We start from the raw sequence: 26,705 nt of genomic DNA on the forward strand, positions 1-26,705 counted from the left end.
ACTTTTTGTCATTAGAAGAAAAGAAATATATTTATATCATAATTAATTTTTCTTTCATAGTTTTGTCTTCCTTACTGCATCCAGTATTTAATTAGTCGAGCTTCGCTGTCTCCTGTGACAGCTCTTGTTGTTTTCCATTTGATTCAATGCACAGCTCAGGCACTACATAGATTTGTGTTTGAAACAAAACTGATTCCTCAGGAAATTGGATTGAAACAAAGTAATTGTCCCGTGTAGAGTCTTTAAATGTAATTTACCTTTTTTAAGATGGACTATTCAAATAATAATGGGACTATCCTACTCACCTGTGCATCAGGGTCTGTGTTTGCATAACATTGTGGCACAAGTTTTACTGCAACTTTTTGTATGTCATATCTTAACTCTAAATATATTTGCTTGTAAAGATACACTCATATGCGAAAATAATAGTCATAATCCAAGACCTGTAACTCTAGCATTGATTTAAACAAAATTGTGGCCCTGTGTGAACTTACAAAATATTTTGTTTTGTATGCAACACCAGTCTTCAGAACTATTGAAGGCAACCACTGAAAGTTCGTACAAATCTTCACGATGGTAATAGTCACATTCCAAAGCCAATCAAATTAAATTACCCTTTATGAACATACAAAATTTTATATCATATCCACAACTCATAACTATGTCATCATTTATTGGAATATAATCTTCATAATAGCTCATTCCTGCATTATCAACGCTCTTTTATACTATGCATATTAATTTAAATCATTTAACATTGGAAAGAAACTTTTATTGTGAATATCATGAGATAGAACTGTCCAGTAGTAGAGGATTAATTTGTAAGCTACTGGGTGGCTCTGCTGGTAGAGTTACAGAACAGTATTCTAAGGCTCCTTGGTTAAAGTCTTGTTGCATATTTTTTCTCACTTTGATTATGTGACAGAAGTTTGACCTTGTTAGCATTGACTGTCTTGTTATTATATTACACACCAAAACTGGAGATAGTTCACCTAATTATGTTATACTTAAGCTGGCAGTGTCATAGATCACAATAAAAAAGGGGTTATCCCTAATGTGACTTCACTCCGTACCGATGTATTTTCCTTTTACCTAGCGCGAGGGATGTTGCATATTTTAATTATACCTCATGTACAGGCTCAAACCGAGACTTGCAATTTTCATGTAATTTGGTTGTGATTAATGCTTCCGAGGAATCACTCTCCTTCCAAATTTTTATACTTTACAACAGCAGGTGTCAGGTGCCGTGTGGAAGCAGGGAAAGATGCCCTGTACTTCACTTCATATTTATTTGCTAGTCCTTCGAGATCATTGATTCTTACACTTTTAAGTGAAAATTGAGTACCGTTCAAGCCGGTGCTAGGGGTCGGAGGGGTGTTATATTTTATCATTATTCTTCATGTACAGACTCAAATCAAACCTAGTCTGCATTTGTCATGCAATTTTGCTTCCGAACGATCACCCTTCTTTCAGATTTTAATATGAATACTAACAAGAAAAAAAAAGAGAACGCCGAAAAACACAAAATTGAAGATGTTACAGGCTTGGTTCGTTTGAGCCTGTTATGTACGGTACTTGTAAACTGGTAAATGCAAGTTACCGCCAATGACCCCAGCACCAACTTTAGCAGTTTTCAATATTTTAAACATGAAATGGTGAACTTTTTAAGTGTCATTCAATGAAAAGCGACGTAAGTGCCCTAAATGTGAAAACAATGGGCGGGAACATAGGTTATGAAGTCTGTATATGAAAATAAAAAAAAACATTACTAGGACTTACTTCTTACAGACGAATAATCATAATTTAAAACTCATTGGCTGGAGAGCACATACCTAAATGAGGTATAAGAAAAACAACATTGTTTTATAGATCATTTATTTCGAAAAGAAGAAACTCACAGTAAGTATAAACAGCTACAAAAATACGATACAAAAGCTCTAAGATGAATTTGCCCCTCTAGCAATATAAGTTTGGTTTGGTTTAAACATATTCATTTAAGCTCGATTGCGAAACAAGTTCTTGCAACTTATACTAATAACTTTCCGAGTCCACTTCCTGGAACCAACCAGTACTGGTGGTGGCATATAAAGAAAAATGGTCATGACCCAGGTAGGGCTCAAATCCATGATCTTGAGAGACAGACAGCTTAACTACTAGGCCACCGCTCCCCTTTAAAAGTAAATGTTCGTTTAATAATTTAAAATATTGTATAAGCAATTTTTTTATAAGAACATTCGTTTATCTTGAATTCATCTGAACTAAATATCTTGGATATAACCTTTCAATGTCAATTGAAATAATAAATAAAACATATATAGCTGCATAATGATCTATGATGGTTGTATATACAGGAACTAGGGAGTTCGAAACATGTTTTACATGGAACTTGGAAGACAGACTTGTCCTCTGAGTCAATACGGAGAAGCAAAGATTTTATTTATGTAATATAAAAAAATAACTTTATGATGAAAAAAGTCCATGATTTCAAAAAGAAAATCAGTATTAACAAAGGATTTCAGATTTAAATGGAATGATTGCATTATTTATGGATAAACATTATATGAAATATATTTAAAAAAAAAAACCTACGACGATGCTGACGTTATAAGATGTTGCTGGTTTTCCTGCTCTCTCTTCGATCGCATGTTTTAATTGCTCGAACATGTGCTCTCTGTACCGAACAAGACAGCCCTACGCCGTAAATGGCGTAATATGTATTGTTATTATAAACAGATGCGTTAACAAAGCCAACGAATATAAAGATAAAAATATAAAAATTAAAACTGTATCCTAGAAATGTCATTTCTGGAAAAAAATATTTGTATGGTATAAAAAGCAACACTCGAGAATAGAGAATAATTATCAAAACGAGATGAAAAAAGCAACAACTGTTTTTGCGTAAATTTATAATCCTTCTATGTACACTTCTTAAAAAACTTCCAAATTGAGTAATCTGTCCCTGCCATTGAGGTGGCCAACACTTTAATCCATCTGTAAAAAACAAGGTTTATGAAATAGTTAAAGTTGGTCTAAAAAGCCAGTGAAAATTTAAAACGCTTAAATTGCGAAATACAATACTAGTATTGTTTTTGCTACAGTCAGGGACTTGAGTTTCTGTCGTGTAAAGAATCTATTTAGCTAGCTTGCAGAACTTCGAAGGTTTTACTAAGGGGGCTGTTAACAACAAGGAAGCTAGAAAGTCGCCATTTATACCCTTAGAACTTATTGTGCGACGTAAAACACAACCGACCCATACCAAAAAAAATAAAAAAGCGTAATAATAATAATAATGACATTTAAAAAAGGACAGGGAATGATGAAGAAATGTTGCTATTTCGACAAACCTATTACGTAATAAAAAATGACAAACATATTAGATAAATACAACATCTAGTCTCGTTTTGATAGCAATAAAAGTACATACGTGCGTAATCGGTGTAGATTTCAACTAACTGTAAAAGACATCTATGGGTCAACACGACCACCACTTGCCTTTAACAGAAAAACAAAACAAAAATTCCCGTCATTTACAACTTTTGTCTGTACAAGAACACATTACGCTATCTAAATATCTATTACTATTAATTTGCATGAGTTATAAGTCCATTACATCTAGCTTACCTTTGTATATTTGCTAAGGTGCACACTTGTTAGGCAAAGTCATGCCTACCAAATTTCGAAGTAAATGTTTTTGTCTGTCTCTTGTTAACTTAAAGCTATATCAAATAGCATTTTTTTAAATAAAATTTATACATGATAGAATTGTGTTTTTTTCCATATCCATTAATTCTCGAAAGAGGAGAGACATAGTTTGACTCTTTTGTTTAACATAAAAAATGTATGTAAACAAAATAAAATGTTCAGGAACAAATTGTTATAATGCTATTCTGTAAAGGATTATAACTGCTCAGATATAATTTCATGCATACTTTATTCGCTCAAAAGGAAATACACCAACACATTTCTTTCATACAGAGTTTTGGAGTTATTGTTTTTCAAATTCAAATTAAAAGTAAATAAAAAAAAATTTAAAAAATGATTGTTCATGTAACGAAGATGTAGCTTTATACACTTAATCAATTAAAAGTGTGTCAAAATACGTTTTCAATCAAGATAACGCATGAAATCTTAATTTTATTATCAATATTATTTTGATGAATACAATGTTTAGTGGTTATATCAATTGTAAGTAAGACTGTAATGAATGCATACATACCATTTGTACAGAGCCAGTGTCTGTGGCCCTTTTTGGCAGATTCCTCCGGCCTAGGTAAGGCAGTGCAACATTTTCTTCTATCCAAGAAATAAAGCCAACATAAATCTTTCATTTATTGAGTTATTATAATTTAATTACATACAAATTATTTATTTGCCGCAGTGTATTTTCATCGTACAATATTGATATTACGTTATTAACTTTATTAGATTTGAGTACTTACAAGTCTTGCAAGGTATAGTTTTGAAATTGAAAAATAAATAACCTAAATGCAACCTGTCGTAACGTAAGCAATAGTGAAAGTACGTTTGAATCAAATTAATGTTGGCAGAAAGCTTTCAAAATTGTGGGTAGGCTAGATATGCAAACGGTTATTATCCAACAATATTGACCTGACACTTCATTAACTTTCGTCAAGGTCATTTGAATAAACACTGACCAGTAGCTATCGAATATATCGATATATTTGCTAACTTCACTCATTAGTGAGGTTTGGTGTATTGGTATAGATGTCGGACTACGAATCTGAAGGTCTCTGGTTCGATTCCTTACCATCACCAAGTTGTGATATATTTTCTTTTATTTACTTTGAAATCGTTTAACTACGCCTGGTTTTAGAATACATGTACCTTCTTATTATGTGGTGTTTTTTTATATTTTATTACAGTATCTTTCAACGGTTCTCTTTAAGACATTATGCAATCGTATACGAAATTTTGATGGACAATACCATTACTATTATTGATGTGATAATAAAATGTATAAATATTGTCTCACTAACCCGATTTACGAGAGGATTTTCTTCTGTTTGGTGTCCTGCAATTGTATTCAAATTTGAAATGCTTTTATAACCTAATGTCAGAATGTATTAAATAAAATGCGAGTGTACATTTTCCACTATAGAAACGATAAAAATATACAAAATATACGACAATTTAGTTCTGTTTGATTTTGTTTGTGTGTGTGTGTGTGTGTGTGTGTGTGTGTGTGTGTGTGTGTGTGTGTGTGTGTTTACACAAATTTTAGTACATTTTCGGTCATACCTCGACCCCCCGTACCGGCATTCCTGGATAACTTATCAGTAGTTACGACTTCCTCCTAAAGTGGCGGACTGCTAATTTCATATGATTTCTGATTCAGCGTTTAGAAATAGTTGACAAATATTTAGATCAATTGCCAACCTCGCCCGATGTTCAAGCTAGCGACCACTGGATTACTGATACAACCTTAAGGTTATAAAACTTTTTTCTGAGTTCTCTCTAAAATCTCAGGATTTTCATTGGTCAGTGTACATACATTCTGACCAATCAAAATACCCGAGATCTGTGGTTGAGCTTTGATTATATTTTTATAACCTTGGCCCTTGTATATTGAGCTTCACGAGCGGAATTCATTAAGTTAGGAAAGATAATATGACATGTAAACGTTTTAAGGAATTTCTTTAATGTTAATATCTATGCAAAAATGATGACATGTGAAGTGTCATCATCGTTTGATGAGCATAAAGACAATATTTACCAATGAATTTGGTCTAGTGATTTTTTAACATGACAATGACTACCTTTAACACACACCACGCTAAATATCTTACGATAACTTGCCCAGCTTTCAATCTGGACACACCCATTCATTGTTATTTATGAAAATTCTATATTATATACATGTATACTGACTACATAGCGAACGGTCCAGACCATGACTTATCGGCACGAATGTGCCGGCTGATCTTGGAATACATTGTTAGAATCGATTGTGGACAGCAGGCTGAAGGTGGACAAGTGCTATGACAATCGCAGTACTGTATATAAGAATAAATAATATGATATATGTATAAGGGTTGCATGGAAATAACTTATTTTGCAAGTATTTCCATTGGTCAAGTTGTATAAGAGACAATGTTTTGTAAAGAAAAAGTTTACGGGCGTAGTACTCACGAAGACTAACACAAATATAGTTTAACTGACGCCTGGTCCCATTGAATTTACTTACCATTTTTTATAGTTTCTTTTCCTTAACACACAAACTATCAACAATATCACTGTCACTAAGAAAACAACAACTCCAAATACCAGCCCAACAATGGTAAGATAATTCTCCTCTGCAATAAAAATCACGAAGTATTGTATGATATTGATCAATAGAAACCATCTGTATAATTCTTCGAAAGATAAAATATCCTCCTGAACATTTTCTGATCAAAACTCAAGAAAAAAAAACTATCTGAACTCAAAGATAAGTGAATATTGAAAGAAACACAATAGCTAATATTTTGTAGTTAGATAAGGTCGACATTTTATTCACAATTTTATTCACAAATTTCTTAATTCATGTCATTCCACAAGCAAAATGCAAAATGAATAACAAAATGTATATAAAGAAAATTTAAAACGGTATTACCGTCGACGTTTTCTATGTTGTTTTTTGCTTCCCTAAAAATATAAAAAATGAAAAATTAAATAAAATATTTTTATGTTTTTAGTGTAAAACATAACATAAAGTGAACAGAAATGATACAACAAGTCATTATAATTTAAGCCAGATTTGATATGAAACTTGACACACTTTTATTTTAATAATTACAATCTGTGCTCATACCGACAAACTGGTTTGTTGCTTACAACTTGACAAACTGTGTTATTATCACACTGTCCTGCTAGAAGTTCCCGTAGTTCACATGGACCAGCACTTGCTGGAAATACTGAAAAAAATAATGTGTGATAGATATATAAATAGATGATATATGAAGTAAGTATGATTTAATTGGATTGCGAAATGTACGATCATGTATATAGTATATGTTTAGAAAGGGATTGGTTTGGAAAGTCAAAGTTGAACAAATAAAACAATAAATGATTAAAGATGGTTCTTGTTTTGTATTTGGCATGATTGTAGATTAAAAGTTTGAAGATTTGATGAAGTAAATAAAATGTATGTAGTTTGACAGACACATGATTTGATTGTAATAAATTAGTTATAGATGATATAATAAAAACGCTTCCTTTGACATAAACAGTTTCCGTTTGTCAAAAGTTAAATTTCAATTTTGACACGGACCGGATCGATGGTCAAACGTTAGACGAATAGAATGGATTAATTTCAATATTTTGCTTAAATTGCTATAATTTAAGGATAAGATAATGTCATAGAAACTACTTGGTTTCACAGGAACAGGTTTGCCATCAATGACCAGGATTCCACCTTCCTCTAAATCCATAATCGTCTGAACAACTGTATCAGCTACATTAGTCTGATTTTCCTTGTCATCAATAACGACAGTGTAATCTACAATAATACTTCCGGCTCTGTAAGTACAAATGATTAATACGTTCATCTAATCAGAACATAATTTACTTCTTTCGATTTCAACAATAAAGATAAAGTTGAACATTGATAACGTTATCTATTAAAGGTAAGTAAGTTCAAGTTGAAGCGTATTTTCGTTAGAAAAATAAATGATTTAGTGACTAAACAGTCGTGTTTAAGTTAAGCAACTTATGACATATATTAGTTATGTTTCCTGCCATTCTTTTTTATTCGGCCAAAGCTAAATGTATTGTTTTAACAAATACTTTATTATCAACAAGAACATTCAGTATAGTACCTGTCATCTACTGTATAAAAATGTTATGGTTGCAGTCTTATTAGAATATAATCTGGCTGCATTATACAAAACGGTACATCTGTTCATTTAAAAGTTATATATAGGTTACTATCACACCCATTACTTTATGTTCGTTTTTTCTCTCTTTTCTTTTATTTATTTATTTAAATATTTATTTATTTATTTTATTATATATTTGTAACTCAAAGTTCCCTTATCGTAATATATTTTACTTACCTTATAGTGTGGACAAAAACGAAAACTAAATTTTTTAACGTTTCTCTGAAGTAACTCTGCAACTGCAGCAAGATATATAACATTAAGCAATTGCATAGAACAGTATTCAAATAAAACAAAAGATTTATTGACAAGTATATCAGAGTTTCATACTACTATTGTGATATATATCAAAAGATTTAAAAAAACACATACACAATACATATCTTTGGTATATTTTTCTAGCCTCTAATGTCTATTTCACTTAAAATCAAGCAAAATACATAATATTATGTTAATTAAATATATATGAAACATTTTTAAAAAATATTAAAGAAAGCGATGATAAATAATTACTGCATTCATGATTTCTGTAAACAAGGTGTAGTTTCTTAAAGCTGTTTCACTGTCTATAGATAGATGTATAGTTGATGATACCACTGTACCAGAAACATCTGTAAAGGAACGATACATACAATTAAATAAATGCTGTTTCAGCAAGTTTTCAACTACTTTTTTAATTTTCAAATATTTTAAGGTTCAATAGGAAAATTAATTTTGCGTCCATAAATTGCATCATAAAATGAAAAGCCTTGTTGCTTCAAGTAAATAAAATCGGATTCATCTATTCCATAACAAAAAAAGCATATTATTTTGTTAGCATTATTGACTTTTTTTCATAAATGAAATAATCTGCACTATATACAATAGTACACAATTACCTCTTGTGATACAATACATTTCTAATTTGATATATTGTGATACATCAAAAAGTCAATCAACAAATATAATATTTCATTTGATTTGAAATGTTAAATATTTCTTAAAAAAATTCGTTCATACCTTTACAAGTTAAGCCGTCTTCATTCAGAAGTCGTTTCTGTTGGCAATTACAAATGTACGTTCCATCAAAGTTGATACATATTTCTTCACATTGACCATTATTCTCTTCACATTCGTTTCTATCAAGACAAGAAAAAGAACCCATGTCGAGTTGGTACCCTTCATTACACATGCATTTGAAAGATCCGTCTTGATTTTCGCATTTTTGGTTGCAACCGCCATTGTTATAAAGACATTCATCGATGTCTACGCATGATTTTCTGTTTGCATGTAGGAAATATCCATCTCTGCATAGACAACTGTACGAGCCGTTTGTGTTGTTGCAAATGTGACTGCAACCACCGTTATAAGATAAGCATTCGTCAATATCGACACATGTTCTCCTATCGTCTTGCAAACTGTATCCACTGTTGCAAGAACATGTGAATAAACCATCCAGATTGCTACATGTGTGATCACAACCACCATTTGCATTCAAGCATTCGTTAATATCGATGCATGTTCTCATATCTTCTTGCAAGCTATATCCGCCGTTGCAAGAGCATGTGAATGAACCATCCAGATCGCTACATGTGTGATCACAACCACCATTTGCATTCAGGCATTCGTTTATATCGATGCATGTTTTCATATCTTCTTGCAAGCTATATCTGCTGTTGCAAGAGCATGTGAACGAACCATCTAGGTCGCTACATGTGTGATCACAATCACCGTTGTTGACAAGGCATTCATCAATATCGACACATGTTTTGTTGTCATCTTGTAAACTATATCCTTCATTACAGGTACAAATGAATGAGCCAACAATGTTGTTGCATATGCTATGGCAACCGCCGTTGTTGTCCAGACATTCGTTAAAATCGACACATGTTCTCATATCTTCTTGTAGTGTATATCCATCTTTACAAGAACAAGCGTATGAACCTACTTGGTTATTACAGATATGATCGCACACAAAGACGCTCGTTTCTGTATTGCACTCATCGATATCTGTTTTACATGTGATAAGAAATGAAAAGAATGTATTAAAAATTGAAATATATCTTATCTTTGCTATATTATCTACTCATTGTTATAATTTCCATAATGTACCGACACATGTTTAATTTATAGTTTTCATGTCATAAAACTCGAATTTATTTTCTCAATATTTATCTACCAAAAGCTTAATGATTTGAAAAGCTTTGAAATTGATAAAGTAGGGACTTTTATTACGAGCGCAAAGTGTGTGTGTGTGCTTAAACGCTAGTCAATATCAACCACATTACAAACTGCCATGGTGACTTGAAATACATTGTACATGTATTGTCTAAAGATAATAGTGTATTGGGAATGTTTGGATTAACAATTTTCCACTTTTTTTTACAAAGTTTTGAATTAGTTATTTGTAAACATAACGCAACATGTATTTACCTTGTAGTACAACACTTATATAAGCATCAGAAGAGGTGATATTAGTAACTATATTCCCAGCAATACAATTGTACTTGTCGTAAGAATCAATTTCTGTAACGTTTAAAACGATCAGCACATTGGAACGTTCTTCTCGGATAATTGTTTCATTTCTTAGCCAATAAAACTCAGGTTTTGGATCACCTGTAGCATTGCAGAAGAATGTAACATCGCTGCCGTATATAACCGTCTTGTTGTCAAGCTGTTTAACAAATTTCGGAGCCTCTGAACAAAATAAATTCATGCTGACAAGTCTGTTAATGTGATAGAGAACAGAATCAAACGCCGATGCTGTCTCCACTATAGTGGAAGATTCGTTCTGAAATGTTTCAATCAGTAAATTTTCAAGGTCAAGAATGTACTGTTTTATGTTGGATATGTTTGGAACATTCTCTGATTCATAAATGACATACAAGTTGGAAATAGCGTGAAATATACAATCTTGGAAGTCTTCACATTCTGACTCATTGAAATAATGCTTTGTGATATTTTTCATCAAAGTGAACCAAGCAGATTGAAAATCAATCGTTTCAACAGATTCTATTTCATCGTCAACAATTTTACGTGAAACACTGACCGCCGACTGAATTTCAATAAACAATGGATCTTCAGATGCTGCCGATTTTGCATCATTAATCGCTTTGTCAATGTCATTCTCTGTCATATTATAATCCATAGCAGCATGTTCTCTACTTATCCCGGCGCTGGCACTCGTCAAATTTGAAGATGTTACATTTATACTGCTAAACTGTTGAAGCTGCCTATTTACGTTGTCAATTACTCCAATATAGGCTTTTGATTCATTTACAACCTTTTGCAAATATTTAAAAGCGTCTTGCATAAAGTCCTGTATCAATGTTATTGTTATACATTTTTCCCTATATAATTCTACTCTATTCTCAGAATCGCTTTTCTCTGATCCGCGAAAACCACTAATATTTTTACTCAAATCAATCGTTTCATTCAGTAAAGTATTGTCAATATCGTCTGCTTCCCGAATTTTACGAAGCAACACATGCATTCTTGATGAGGCATCGAACTCTATATCTCTACGTTTACGACCAGAAAATATTCCGCCAAAAGTATCAATTATAGCTTGAATTGTTGCCCGTGCTGCCTGCCAAATACTCTGCAATATGTTTTTAAAATTTATTTTTAATTTAATTTCAGTCCAGCCTAGCTTAAAAGCATTCACTTCACATGAAACTTCAAACACAGGAAGATCTTTTGTTGACATTGTAATATCAAATCCACAGTTTCTTACATCTATAATATTTTTCAAGCCATACTCTATGACAAACTGAAGAACTTCAGCCGCGGCGCCGATTACAATTTTGACTGCTTCTAAAGCCATTTTTGCTGCCTCCATAATGTTTTTTGCTACCTCTAAGCCAATTTTAGCTAATTCTAAAATTCCATCTGCTACAACTAAAACAGCGCGAGATTTATCTACAACGAACTGTGCTACTGAAACAGCTGCTGAAGCTACGTCGTATGCAAGCATTGCAACCCTTACAAATATTTTTGCAGCTTCAAGTACAAGATAAGCTGCAGCTCGAATTACCGAACAAGCTATATTTGCCACCACGCAAAATAGATCTGGAAAACTGAGCATACAACTTGTGAATTCACAGCATGGATAAGGAAATAAAAAATTGAAGCAAACTTTACATTTAATGCCAGGTATGCAAATCATATTGCACGTCCTTATTCTACACAGATTATCGACGTTTCGTTGTGCCTTTTCTATTTTTTTTATTGCTTCATGCATAGGACCTTTTGCATCTTCAAGTTTTTGTTTGACTTCTTCAAGCTTTTCTACGGCCTGGTTGAAAAAAACATTGGCAGTCCTGACGTCATTTTGCTTTCTTTGTAACCAGTCTTGTGCCGTAGTGACACCTTTTTGTGCTGATGTTATCGCGTTTTGAACTTGAGTCAACCTATTTTGGGCCTCATTAGAAATCAGCAGAATTACATTTTTTAAGCCACCTAAATAACTATCTTGAAAGGAGGATCTTTCTGTTTGTAATTGTCGACGTATTCTTTTAAAATTCACTTTGTGGTGTTGCACTAATACAGTTTCAGAGATATATTCTCGGCGTTTTCTTTCTTTCGTTTCTTTTGCAATGAATCGTCCACGAAGATGAAACATCAGTTCATCCCAATCTTTTCCAACCTCCGCTGAAACATCTATTTGAGCTAAGAATATGTCCCAGATGTTTCCTTCTAAATAAAAATATATACCTTTCTTGCTTATTGATAGATCTGCTGTAACCATCATTCCTAGCATTTGTATGCGCGCCTGCAGTTGCAAGATGACATTAGAAGATGTTGTTGAGAATGCTATGCTTATATTAAATCCTTTAACATAGTTCAGAAAGAAACCTAATCTTTTATCTTCAGAAAACCTTCCAAGTATCCGTATAGCGTTTTCTCCATTCAGTAATTCATTCACTTTTTGAAATCGGCTACATCTATACAGATCCCACTCTGAATATATCATTTCCAAGTCTAATCCCAAAAACTTTAACCCCAAAAATGTCCACTCTGCAGTGAATTTTAATCCAAAGCCTGTATAGTTTCCTACAGTATATGCTATTGTTTCAGTTAATCTTGTAGTTATATTATTGATATTATCTCTAATGACATTGATTTGAATTCCTAGCAATCCTATGAACCCATTATTTGCTCCATTGATGACGAATTCAGTTTCATCCAGTAGTACGTTAAATATTGATCTGATACGTTCTATGTTTCGCCAAATGTCTTCAATATGTTTCATCAACTCTTTGACATTTCCGGAAAAGAAACCATTAAGATATACACCAATAGTAGCCTTGATAACACTTAAAGCATCTTTAATTTCTGCAACATTTTCTTTCAATGTGTTTGAAAGTGATACTTCAGTACTATTTATCGCTTCGTCAAGTATATTCGTGGTTACATCAAGAAAACTTATAAGTTCGAGTATATCGTTTGTAATATTGAACTGCATTCCGTTTACTTTATTAAATTTCGGATCAGTGCTCACGAACATATGTACCTGATTAATTGATGACAATAAGAAGTCTTCCAAAAAAGGTATTCCCTTAAATGGATTTAATTCAAGCATTACTGAGAGAAACAGTCCTTCTGGGTTGGAATCATCACCGCACCATTGGCGATTTGAACCTTTGAAATAGATACGTATTATATTCAACACTATATAGAAGAACATACTTCACTGAATTTGTTTGAAAGAGGAACAGACACCATGTTACGTAAAATAGATACTACGCTATTTTGTCACATTGTTTGATAATTTAAAGATTTTAAAACAAAAGGAAAATATATAAACACAATAAGAATGATAATACTGTGTGAATTTCTTGAAAAAGTTACCTCCGATAGAAATATATGCATCTACTTTAGATGAGAGCAACGGAAAATTCACCGTTCGCTCTTTTCCAAAAAGATTAAATCGCAATGTTGGTGACAGAGAAAGTTGGATATCGACAAATCCTGTCCATTCTTCGACAAACAGTGATGTCAGCATCTGAATGTTTCAAATATAAATTGTATGAGCAACATAATGTTATTTCAACAAAATATGGTGTTTTGAGGTAATTGTATTTAGATGTATACCTGAATTCATAAGTAAATGCATATTCGCAATATTAGTATTTTCTCAGTCATATGATTGCTTTAAAGGATATTTGATCATGATAATGCATTTAAGTTATACATTTAAAATATCAATATGTAAGCTTATATGATGGTATTAATATATTATTTCATTGAAAAGAAATCTTTCTTTAAGGATTTGATAATGAAAAAATGATCCGGTAAATAATTTACAAATCAGTTTTGTTTGCCGTTTAAAACAAATTACTATTATTATTATAACAAATTGTAGATGAAGGTATTATTTTACCAATCCATACAAATGTACGGTGTAATGAACTCAACAATAAATGAAAAATAAAATAAAGTTAAACTCACTGTTTCAACGTTTGGAACACCGATGAAAATTTCAGCGTTTCCGTGAACAGAAAAATATTTGTCATGCTTTCTCACACTACCACCTATCCAGACATTCACAGTAGGTTGGGATCTTCAAGATAATATTTTTGGATAATTAAAACAATACCAACAAAACATACGTTACAGAAGCAAACAACAAATAAATGTAGATGATAAGTGTGTAGCAAATGGAGTATTGATCAAAGATTTTAAAATTGTAACAATATAGAAATGGCATATGAGAATATATGAAAATAACAATGAATAGCTGTCGACTGGGCATTTAAGATGTAGAAAACATTTTTGAACTTAAGTAAGCCTTTTTATGTGATCTTGACCAATTAATTATCTATTTGCGAAGGAGGTTGTTTTTTATCGGTGAGTATAATTGCAAAGTGTAAGGAAAATCCATTACACATTGGCTAAACCATTGTCAATACATCGCTTTAGAAGGCTTTACGGACATAGTCCACTACCATTACTAAATTTAGGCGAAAAACATGAATGTACATTAAAATACCAATGGTATGCTTTTATTCTGAGACAAATAATGGTAATAGAGTCTTACTAGTGATTCAAGTTAGTAAAATGTAATAACATATGATTTCATGTGTATTCTATAAGTACAGCGTGGATAAATGTAAAATAATACATAGGTGAAGTATAGAAATGATATCAAACATACGGTGTGAACATGTTATTTCCATTCCAAAGTTGTCCATATAAAGTGTGGTAGCTTGCATTGATACCATTGGAATGTGAAATTCCGATTCCTTTTGGTTGAATATATAAATTCTGATTATTCTTTAGAGATTTAAACAAATCGATGTTTAGCAACATATCTCGGGATCCTTCTGGTATCATTAAAAATACTGTCCCGCCGTTATTTTGACATAGGTCGACAATCAGGCAAAATCGTCTCGCACTAGCAACAGGCATTTCTACTTCGTTGCCTAAAACACTGACATTAAACCCTGTGCTAAACTTAAATACTGTGTATAAATGATCTGATATAACTGGTGCACCCTCACACCACAAAACGTCATCCATGTCTCTACCATAAACCAGAATACTATTTGTATCTTCAATAGACAAAACTTCAGTTCCTGATCTTTCGAATCTCAACCAAGAAGGAATTGCTGGTTTGATGGAGAATAATAATGTTTTCATAAAGGAATCCATGTTTATAAAATCAAATAAATCACTTTCTATCAAGTCTAATGATTCACATGCATCTGCTTTTCCGCTTTCTGTTATTGTTCCTTGAATCAATTCGTGCAGAACTCGATAGTTTAATGCAAACTCGTTATTTTGTACAGTCACCTCAATTCCCGTCAGTGATATCGGAACAGACAAACTGTTTACGTTAACATAGACGACACCGAGTGTAAACATAACGCTCTTATCTGCAGTCAGTTTGTACCATTCCGAGGTAGAGCTAAGGTAGACAGTGATGTCATTTCCATCTATGCATTTGGCAAGCGTAGTAGTAAAACATGGTTTCGGTAGGAGCTGTCGAGGTATTTTGAGTCGTTCAAACACATTTTCTTTTTCTACGACCCCTGTGATAAAACATTTAACGTTATGACCTGAGTTTTAAAGTTTAAGTATCATACGTTCATATAGAATACGGCATTATAGTTAGTCATGACATAAACAGATTCCAGAGGAATGTTTAATTTATTGGTTAAAGTCAAGTATTGTTACATAGTACATTCTTCCATGTATGTTTTAGGATATGTGATCATCATCACTTTTGTACATTTCATTAGTTTTTAACGTTATATTAATTTAAAACATTCAAAATAGTCCTACCTTCAAATTAAATGAGTTTGTTTTCCCATTAAGTTAATACTAAACAATCAGCATTTTCAGTTTTTAGCAATGAAAAGTTTAGTCTCGACTTTTCTATTCAGTGCTCAATAAATTTCAGTGTTCTAAAAAATTTTACTCAAGGATCAGTATAGTATATTTTTAATTATATGGAAAATTATCTACATTCTAAGTAATGATTCTTTCAGTATCCAAAGCATTATCAATGGTTGTATCTGCTTACCCCCAGCACATGTAATACCATCGTCTTGTAATTGACGATTTCCTGAACAATTGCAGTTAAATGAGCCCTCTGTATTTGTACACAAATCTTGACATCCACCATTTAAAACTTCGCACTCGTCTATGTCTGAAAGTATATAAACTTATAATAAGTTATGATAAACAAAATCAACAAGGTTCAATGAACACTTCTTCTTTCAGAGAATGAATTAAAACATGTTTGCCATACAGAAATTTTCTTCGCGCTGGGTCGCGCGACTGGTTAAAAGAAAAACGCAATTTTAACAGGAAATTTCAAAATAGCAGATATGCCCCTCCCCTTCTTTACATTTGATGTGTACTAAAAATAAATGACCATTATGAAAGTTACAGAGAAACTGTTTATGTAATTGTATGTGTTTATAAATAAAGAAAACAAGTAGTAGTTTTACATCATTTTTAACAATGATATTCATTTCTAGTGCGCAATTATACAAAACTATATAATAAATAACATGTTTGACATTTAATTATCATATGCACCCATTTTGGTGTCTTTGTAATACATGTATATAACTTTATCTCTGCTTTTAACATGCTTTAAGTTAATATAACAACTGAACTAATTTCACTTTTATTCTGTGCAATTTGTGTATCTCTTTTAAGTTAGTGTCTTAATCAAAGAAGTTAAGCTGTCAATACTCCTAGTGCATATCAATAACTATGATAATTTTTTTTATCTATTCATTTTAATATTTCTTTTAAATTCAATTTTATCTTATGTTAGAAAGACACGGTTACATTTTACATTAAGCTCTCTCTATAAACTAACAAAGTATTATATTTTTGCCCGTGCTTAAGTTATTAAACGGAAACAGTTTTTTTCAATAAGCTAGGTTCGCTCATGCACTTGTGCCCAAAACAATAAGGTTTTTCTAATCAATGTGGGGGATCATCTTATGCTGTAAGAATGCTATGGGTATAGTTATTGAAGGCTGTGGGTCAAATTGTTATCTAGTTATTTAGCAGAAATGATGTTCACGTTCAAGGGCAATGATTGATACCGTGCATTTCGTTACTGATCTGATATAAATGTTATCTTAACCAGTTATATATATATCTGTACCAAAACATACACTTTCATATAAACGTTAAGACACATTTCATAGTAATATTAATCATTAACGCTCACTATGACACACTAAAACAGTTATAAATCGGAAATTTGTAGTGATGTAAAAAAATAGAAGGTACGTGTGACCGTTTCGTTTGTTATGCGGATCAGCACAGAAAAGAGACTGCGGTTGAACAAAAATGAACATATCGTCATGCATATGAATGTGAAATGCTTTTACTATGAATATGCATATAATTATGAATTACACGTCTTTAGCATGTACAGTATACTACATAGCGAGCAAGACAAAATGATACAACAACAAATCATTCACGTCTGTGAAGGAGAGTATCTGTACAATTTTCAACATAAGAACATATTTTTAACAACATTTAGCTTTTGTTTTCGAAAACATGGAGGGTTTTTATGCTACTGCTAAAGTAACAAGAGCCATGTCAACATGGCCATCCCCCGCCGAATTGGCATGCTCATTGGAAGAATGTATATGTAGTAGAGCTGAATAATTCTTTTGGTCTTTTGGTAATTATAACTAATCGCTGAAGTGATTACAGATTTGAAACCTATGTGAATACTGATGGCTGAAAATAACAAAGGGCAATAACTGAAAAATAATGCAGGGTAAGATATCATTCTTGTGTGCTGCACCCCTCCTCAGTAAAATCTATCCACCTATGAAGTTTTAAGTTGATACCTCAAATATTTTTTGAGATAAGCTCCGGACAAAATAGTATGAAAAAGAACAAGGGCAATAACTCAAAAATTATAAAGGGAAGAGTTATCATTCCTCCTCAATAAGATCTATCCACCTATGACATTTTATGTTGACATCTCAAACACTTTTGAGTTATGTTTCACTCAGGTGAAAAATTAAGTATGAAAAATAACATTGGGCAACAACTCAAAAAATATAAAAGGTACAGTTATCATTCCTGTGCATTGCACACCTCCTGAGTGAGATCTATGCACCTATGAAGTTTCATGTTGATATCTCAAAGGCTTTTTGAGTTATGCTCTGGACAAAAATGAATTTTGAAAAATAACAAAGGGCAATAACTCAAAAATTATGCAGGGTAGAGTTATCATTCTTGTGCACTACACAATATCCTATATCCCCTGCCGCCTTTTCGTCGGGGGATAACTAGTTGGTAACATTTGCCTGATAATTATTTTTGGTATCAAAAAAAGCTCCGCTTATTATCACGGACTTTTATCGATAGCTGATTCTCGTTAAAGACTTTCAGGATTTTTATAAGTTGATATAATACGACAATCTTCATTTTGTAACAAGTAGCTCGAAATTACAAAAAAGAGAAAGAAAAAAAAAGAAAAAGAAAACAACATCTGTTTTTAGAATTCAATTGTCCCTTACTTCTGAAGTGACATCATAATTGATTTCGTGAATGACGTCATCAATGTCTACGAGATAAGTATATTGAACATAAACAGACATGTTATATGGAGGATTTTTTTATTCTTTATTCTTTGCTAGTCAATGTTTAGTAAATTTCGAGAGTCGATGCAAATGTTTTCATTCTGGAAATTAGATAGATGTCAAATTTTGCAACAAGTGGAACACATTAACAACATAATACACACGTTACTAATCGGATTTTATTTCATTCTTATTTGGTCACGTTCTAATTAGAAATGTTCCGTTTTTTGATAAATGAACATTTTTTTTCATCTTCAAAAGTATATATTATGCTCTAGATTACCTTGCTACTTTCATAATCTTAAAACAAACAATTTTTTCATTTCTTTCTAAATGTTTTTTCTTTTGTAATTATGGTTTATTGTGACAATGAATACAACTTGAGATTTATAGAAGGTATACTTGTTTGTACTACGAACTGGAAAATAAAAGATAGAAACACAACATTCAGGCACACTGGACTACCTGGAGGGCACATTGAGCTGCTTCATCAATATATAAATACGCAGATATAAACCATTGTTTTTATAAATGTCGACTTACCTAATTCGCAATGCTTGCCGCTGAAACCTGTTTCACACATACATGTGTATTTGTTCAACCCATCAACACATGTACCTTTGTTCATGCAAACAACATCTTCACAGTCATCAACATCTGGAATTCATTTTTGATTATTTTTTTCTTTTGGACGACAGCATAGCCAATATGTAGGAAAATACTGACAATTTACAATGGAAACATCAATTTGATATAATTGAGCATGTATGTAACTTGAACAAAGTTTTATGAATCAAAAAACAACAACAAAACAACCAAATAAACTAACAAAAACAAAACGAATTATAATGATGTTAATATTATTATAATGATAATTAACAACAACAACAACAACAACAAAATAAACAAAAAGCAAAAAAGAAAGTAAAAAAAAAAGAATAATAAAAATAAATAAATAAATAACTAGAAATGTGTCATCATGCCACGGATGTCCCCGCATGCAGCCAAAATTTCAGATGTTATAATATTTAGTTCCAAATTTGTTTGCACAAATTATTTTTTTCATTTGCAGTTCAAAGCCCTTAAAACTTTTCAATGTTAACACAAACCATTTTCATACAATGTTCAAAGCACTGAAATTATTCAGTCTTAACCTTTTGAAAATAGCATATTTCATATTTGTAGCCAAAATAATGGCTACATACATTTCCACAAAAGTACGAGTGCTGAAACTGAAAGTTCAAAATTTTTCCAACATTCAAGAAAGATATAAGTTTGTCCAAAATCATTGAACTACGACCAAATTCAAACTTTCCACAAAAGTATGAGTGCTGAAAATGAAAGTTCAAAATTTTTCCAACATTCAAGAAAGATAAGTTTGTCCAAAATCATTGAACCACGACCAAATTCAAACTTAAACTGCTTATTCCTAAGATGTATCTATATTATTTTCAAAGTGAAAGGGACATAACTCTGCCAAAAAAATCATCGAACCATGAACAAATTCCAACTTGACCTGCCAATTCCTTTGACATATCCATATGTCAAATTTGAGTTGAATATGTAACACTGTTGGGTAGATAATGAACAGAAAATTGTAAATTTCATATTATTTTCAAAGTGAAAGGGGCATTACTCTGCAAAAAATCATTGAACCACGACCAAATTTGAACTTTACCTGCGCATTTCTTTGATGTTTCCATATGTCAATTTTGAATTGAATGTGTTGTACCGTTGGGGAGATAATGAACGGAAACTGAAAATTTCATATTATTTTCAAAGTGAAAGGGGCATAACTCTGCCAAAAATCATCGAACCATGACCAAATTTGAACTTGACCTGTATTTTCTCAAGACATATCCATATGTCAAATTTGAGTTGAATGTGTTGTACCTTTGGGGAAATAATGAACGGAAACTGAAAATTTCATATTATTTTCAAAGTAAAAGGGGCATAACCCTGCCAAAAATCATCGAACCATGACCAAATTCAAACTTGACTTGTATTTCCTCATGACATATCCATATGTCAAATTTGAGTTGAATGTGTTGTATCGTTGGGGAGATAATGAACGGAAACTGAAAATTTCATATTATTTTAAAGTAAAAGGGGCATAACTCTGCCAAAAATCATCGGACCATGACCAAATTCGAACTTGACCTGTATTTCCTCATGACATATCCATATGTCAAATTTGAGTTGAATGTGTGCAACCGTTACTAAGATAATGAACGGAAACTGATGATGACGGAATGACAGAATGACGGAAGGACGGAATGACGGAAGCCTTAGGACGGAACAGGGTAACACTATATGCCCCGGCCATTACATGGCGGGAGCATAAAAATGTTGTAAATGATGATGCGATTTTCATCAATTATTAAGACATTTCTAAATAAATATTACCATCACACAGGAATGTAGTTTTATAGGCTAGCGCAAACTTTTTTTATTGTTGTTACAAAAAAGAATACCCTTTACAATGAAATGAGGTTGTATATATTATCTATATTATTATTTTATTATATTGTTTGTTTGTTTGTTTCATTTTACGCCTTTTCCCAACAGTATTTCAGTCATATAGGCGGGTAGTTTCCTAGCCATCATTCCTGGAGAGTTACACCAGTACTAGACTACCTTCCTCCGCGCTAAACTACCAAAGCATCTCCCGGGGATCGAACCCACGCCTTATATATCTAGTTCATTTGCATTCGGAAATATTACATTATTTTGTGTTGCATACTTACCTACACAAGAAATACCATCTCTGTCTAGAAAGAATCCAGTATTACAACTACACTTGTAGGAGCCATCTGTGTTGTCACAAGTTTGAGAGCACAATGAATTAGTTGCCATACATTCATCAATATCTATAGATAGAAGGACTAAACTGCAATTTCTTCATGTTTTATAAACTACATGGGAAACAACTTATATGAGACCAGCAAGGAAAGGCAACGTTTAATGATTGCAACCTCCCACACCCAGCAAGAACGATCAGCGACAAGAAAACCAGGTGGACCCCAAACAAAAATTAGGAAAGGGCACAAGGCAGAGCACAGACAAGGAAATCAAAGACAACAAAAAGAACAAAAAAGAGTGAAACAAAGTATTACCATAATAGTATGAAACAACAAAGACATACATCTGAGGAAACAGAGGAGGGCCGCCTTGGAACGGCCAACAGCATAAGTACTGCTGGGGAGTTTAAACCAGTTAATGGTGCACCAACCTCACTCTTAGCTCCACCATGTTCCTTCAAACGGGACAGTGTAAATAAAATCAATCCGCACCAAGTGATATTCTAACAGTTGTTATGGTTACAAAAGGTGAAATATGTAAAAGACAGAAATGATCATGTAGATACATACAAAAGAAACCCAATGGCCAGAACGAAATTACTTAGTGTCTTAAAATAAGACAGATCAACAAGAAAATCATCTACAAGGGCCCGACGAAGCAAGGCAGAAGAAGAACATTAAGACCATTCAGCCCCTTAGGGCTTTAAGAACAGTTCATCATAGGGTATCCAACTTGGACCGCCAGAGAGGTCAAAAGGGGAATGCGTAGCGTCAAACAGTAAAAGGGTTGAACACTAAGCATGCGGTATATCTTAAAATAGTAGGGTCATAACCGCTTTAAATACACGTTTATAATTTTGGTAAAGTCTGACAACGTAGATTAAAAATGGCGGCGCACAAAATAGCGGCGCCCACTTACTAAGGAGTTTTGTCACAACTCGTTAGGTGTATATACATGTAGTACATTTCCTGCGTCTGTCCCCCTAACACTGTAGATATCACCAGCACATCAAGTATTTCCGCTATACTCAACTCCTTAAAGTGGAGAAGCCAAGAACAAAGATACAGACCAGGGTCTGGTCATGTTTCACAACATCCTACAAAATAAGGTTGCCGTTCTCCTGCCAGTTTATCTTAAACAAGTAACAAGACCAACTCTTAAAACCCACAAATCCAAACAACTACTGATTATTACAAATATTCATATATCCCTAGGACAATTTTCCGTCGGGATGCTTTACCCCCAAACCTTCTTACCATGTCTGGTCCCATTTTCAGTAAGGCTGTAATGGCCAGATTGAACACATGTCTCACCCATGACACAGCTGTCATGATTTTATCTGATAAAAAAACTTTTATCCTGATTTTATACCTGTTTTTATCAGTCTAACTAGTAACGCGCAAAGTCTAGGTCCCCAGCAGGGGTTTGACACAATGGAAGATAGATATATATTTTTTAAATTTTCTATTAACTTTTGATTTGATTTCATTTGATTTTATACTGTAAAACATGTAATCTAAGAGCGCTGCAGCCCTCTTTCCGCGTTAAAGAAACTTTTTATATATCATCCATACTATAGTTCTTATCAATGATAAGTATGTTTATTTTTCTTATTTTGTACATCATTCTTCTACCTGGAGTATTATTTGGCACAGAGGACTGGTGCGTCTTCTAGCTATAGTCTGTATAATGTAGACGCTCAAAATCGCCCTAATATCTATATACACTTCAGAAGGATTTCAAAATGGCAGCGCCTTGTTAATTTTTTCTCAAACTCGTAAGATATATATATTTTTAATGATTTTACTCTTATTTCAATTTAATTTATTCAAGTCATACATGTTATCTAAGAGCGCTAGATCCCTTGCGGGATCAACGGCAAACTATATTCTATTTTGTAAATCAATGCAACCGCTCACCTTTGCACAAATCAACATTTGTGCCTCGATTTGCAATTCTGTAACCTTTTCGACATTCACACCTATGAAAACCTGGTTCATTGATACATATTTGATCACACCCACCGTTTCCACTGGCACACTCATCAACATCTATATAATATATATAAAAACAACAACAAATTTTAAAGCAATAACTCGGCTGATTAAGTATATCTTAATATTGAACAAAATGAAACATCTGCGGTCGGGTTGAGTACTTCAGGTACTTAAGCATTCAGCTAAAGATAAAACGTTTTCTAAATCGTTTATTGATTTCATAGCATACAATATCCGTTTATTTCTATAAGCAATATACATTATGTTATTTTTTAAATAATACTGTCTATATTACATGGTTAAATTTATTAAAGTCACAGGTAAAGACGAGAAATTGGGACACCTGAATACATACTGTATAATAGAAGTTATACTACTTTAAAGAGACATCAATGTCACTATGCTCATAATTCAATTTCTGTTCACATGTTTCTTTCTTAGCTACAAAAGTCATCGTTATGCAAGCATGTTAAACTTTCTATTCATCTAACACTTAGAAATGACATATGCAAGTTAACCAGTTTTTCTTCGGCCGGGAGCTCTTTTTTTTTAAACATGTCTTGTTGACAAATATAAGTAAGTGTCCATTATACATGTATCCTAAAATATTTATATCTGTAAACTTGGATTAATAAAAAAGGATATAAAGAAGATAGCAATGACCTTTGCACGAAGAACCATCAATATCAGGAATATAACCTGAGGCACAGGAACACGTGTAAGATCCAGGGGTGTTGTTGCAGTAACCCTCACAATTGGCTGTTCCATCTACACACTCGTCGACATCTAGACAAATATATGGATAACTTAAATGTTACCGATGTAATTATGATAATGCTATCTAAATAAAAACAAAATAAATAGAACATAATCTTACTTTAAACTCGTGAACGCATCTGCGGTTGTTTCTTAATTAATAATTTTACCATTTCTTGTTTAAATGTTGAATTCTGCTTAAGCCGGTGCTAGAAGGCCCGGACAGTAGTTTGAACTTGACAGTATCGTCCATGAATAAGCTCAATCAAACTGAGCCTGCAGCATTTTCAATATAGCCGTGTTATTAGGTATTAGGTATTATTTCCTCTATTTTAGAAACAATGAAAATAATTTAACGAAGTGAACTATTAAATATCAACTTTCTACTGATAATAATAAACACCAAATTGTTTTTGTTGGTTGTTTTTAGATATCAAAGTTGTTAATTAAACAAATCCAAAATTTAAAAATCTATTTCCATCTTATTTCGTCACCGTTGTCGTCAAGATCAAATTGTTATGTAATTGGGAGTTTTTGTTTGGCTTAATAATCAATATACCTTCACATGAACGTCTGTTAACACCCAACATATATCCAGTGGTGCAGGAACATTTAAAGGAACCTTCAGTGTTTGTACATTTCTGAGAACAAGCTGCTGTTCCGAGACTGCATTCATCCACATCTAAAACATCAAAATCACATATAATTATCGGTTATTTATAGAAATGCAATCTAAGTGTAATCTCATGTTTGTAATTTGTGCCTTATGAGACGTTTTTATGTATTGTGAAGATTTAAAGATCGGTAACGTTCAGTCTTATAAACCTGAGATGTATTTTTTAAAAGTATTTTAACATCACACATCTCCATGTGTATATCTTTGTAGATTGAAATATGTCCTAGTATGGTGGCATATTTCAGTTAGTTAACTGAAAATTTATCTAGATAACTCTAGGAATATATCTGGAACATTCCGTATTATCTATTAACTAAAAGTTATCAAGTTAAAGAGATAATTAGCTGATACTTAAGTTTACAAACAAAAAAGTTTTATAGATAAACAGATAAATATCTATTATTTAACTGGTAAGTGTTGGCAATTCTGGTCACGTTTTAGTGTTTAGATGTTAAATATCGTTATTTATCGTGTTAACCCAAAAACTAACAAGTTAATCATATAGTTAACGCAATATTCATTAAGTTAACTGATGGCAAAATTATGCCACCATATTCAATTTTATAATGATGTTACTATAAGCGCTAGCTATATCAGCTCGTTTGATTAAACAAAAATTTCGTACGTTTTATCTATTTATTTCAATAATCTTTTTTGTTTACCACTATCCTATGAAGATGAACCTGGCTAAAAGTTGTTAACAATTAGCTACCTTTTCCCAATGTTTAGTTCAAAACAATATTTTAATGATATATTTATTTGAGAGTTCTTCCATTTATGAACAATCTCTTTGTTTGTTTGGTTGCTGCAGAACGTACCTTCGCATGATCGTCCGTCTGTGTTCAGTTTGTATCCTTCTTTACAACTACAGTAGAAAGATCCGACAATGTTTGTGCACATGTGGCTGCATCCACCATTGTCTTCATTACATTCGTCCAGGTCTATGATAAATATATTGAAGCAATATATCAGTAATTAACACATAGCAATAAACAGACACAAAAGATCCAAAAGCCAAAACCATTCAACTCTCTTTTCAAATATTTAGCAAAATAGCACAATGAATGGGTTGAGAAAAATCATCATTAGGTCGGTCAGGTTTGCAGTAAATCAACCACAGACTTGCTTTTTAAAGACAAATACATGCAAAAAGAATCAAAGCTTTGGACGTCTGTTTTAAGGAAATACAAGGAGTATAGACATGATCGAAACAGGATCTTATTGATCTGTCAGGATGACTTTTAAAAGAACGCCTGTCTGTAAAGTTGTTTTCTTCCTTGAAATAGATCTCTACAACGACGCAAGCTTTTTTCCAAAATGCAACATATATCATCTTTTTCTTTAATTAATTAAATTGCTAAATCTGTGCTATAAATGACGTTTTTTCTAATATTTGCTACGTAATGTTTCAGTTGTTATATGGTATATATATATGAAGGCCTATTAAACAAAACAATGACGAGTTCGGCAATGAATTTTGTTCGGGAAGATTAAAAAAAATCATTTTTTTTTAACGGGTTTTTTAAATTTTAGTGAATAA

General features: G+C 32.5%; 2 protein-coding genes across 2 annotated transcripts in view; both read right to left on the bottom strand.

The window, feature by feature from the left end:
• Positions 1–491, bottom strand: part of LOC132749262 (clavesin-2-like) — a 40,572-nt gene extending 40,081 nt beyond the window's left edge. The window contains exon 1 of the mRNA XM_060738985.1: positions 306–491. The gene's annotated coding sequence lies outside the window, so the exon portion shown is untranslated. The remainder of the gene's footprint in view (positions 1–305) is intronic.
• Positions 492–2,707: 2,216 nt separating this feature from the next.
• Positions 2,708–26,103, bottom strand: LOC132749263 (uncharacterized). The gene is made up of 21 exons (XM_060738987.1): positions 25,984–26,103; positions 25,049–25,171; positions 24,397–24,519; positions 23,656–23,787; positions 21,682–21,804; positions 19,478–19,591; positions 16,387–16,512; positions 15,016–15,892; positions 14,310–14,421; positions 13,710–13,863; positions 10,290–13,499; positions 8,877–9,866; positions 8,391–8,488; positions 8,055–8,116; positions 7,370–7,518; positions 6,812–6,914; positions 6,614–6,645; positions 6,206–6,314; positions 4,998–5,032; positions 4,217–4,293; positions 2,708–2,991 (listed from the first exon to the last, which is right to left on the bottom strand). The coding sequence occupies exons 1-21, from the start codon at positions 26,063–26,065 to the stop codon at positions 2,983–2,985; spliced, it is 6,840 nt and encodes a 2,279-aa protein (XP_060594970.1). The 5' UTR covers positions 26,066–26,103; the 3' UTR covers positions 2,708–2,982.
• Between the last annotated feature and the right edge of the window lie 602 nt (positions 26,104–26,705).

The sequence above is a fragment of the Ruditapes philippinarum genome, unplaced genomic scaffold (assembly GCF_026571515.1).
Source record: "Ruditapes philippinarum isolate M1 unplaced genomic scaffold, ASM2657151v2 ctg4697_1_1_1_1, whole genome shotgun sequence".
Lineage (NCBI taxonomy): Eukaryota > Metazoa > Mollusca > Bivalvia > Venerida > Veneridae > Ruditapes > Ruditapes philippinarum.

What these genes read in the sequence shown, in the direction of transcription:
- LOC132749263 (XM_060738987.1), bottom strand. Translation starts at nt 26,065, where the DNA reads ATGTGCACAAACATTGTCGGATCTTTCTACTGTAGTTGTAAAGAAGGA. An exon ending in GTGTTCCAAACGTTGAAACA is followed by an intron (nt 13,864 to 14,309) that starts GTGAGTTTAACT and finishes TGAAACATTCAG; the next exon opens with ATGCTGACATCACTGTTTGT. An exon ending in AGCAACAAACCAGTTTGTCG is followed by an intron (nt 6,646 to 6,811) that starts GTATGAGCACAG and finishes TTATATTTTTAG; the next exon opens with GGAAGCAAAAAACAACATAG.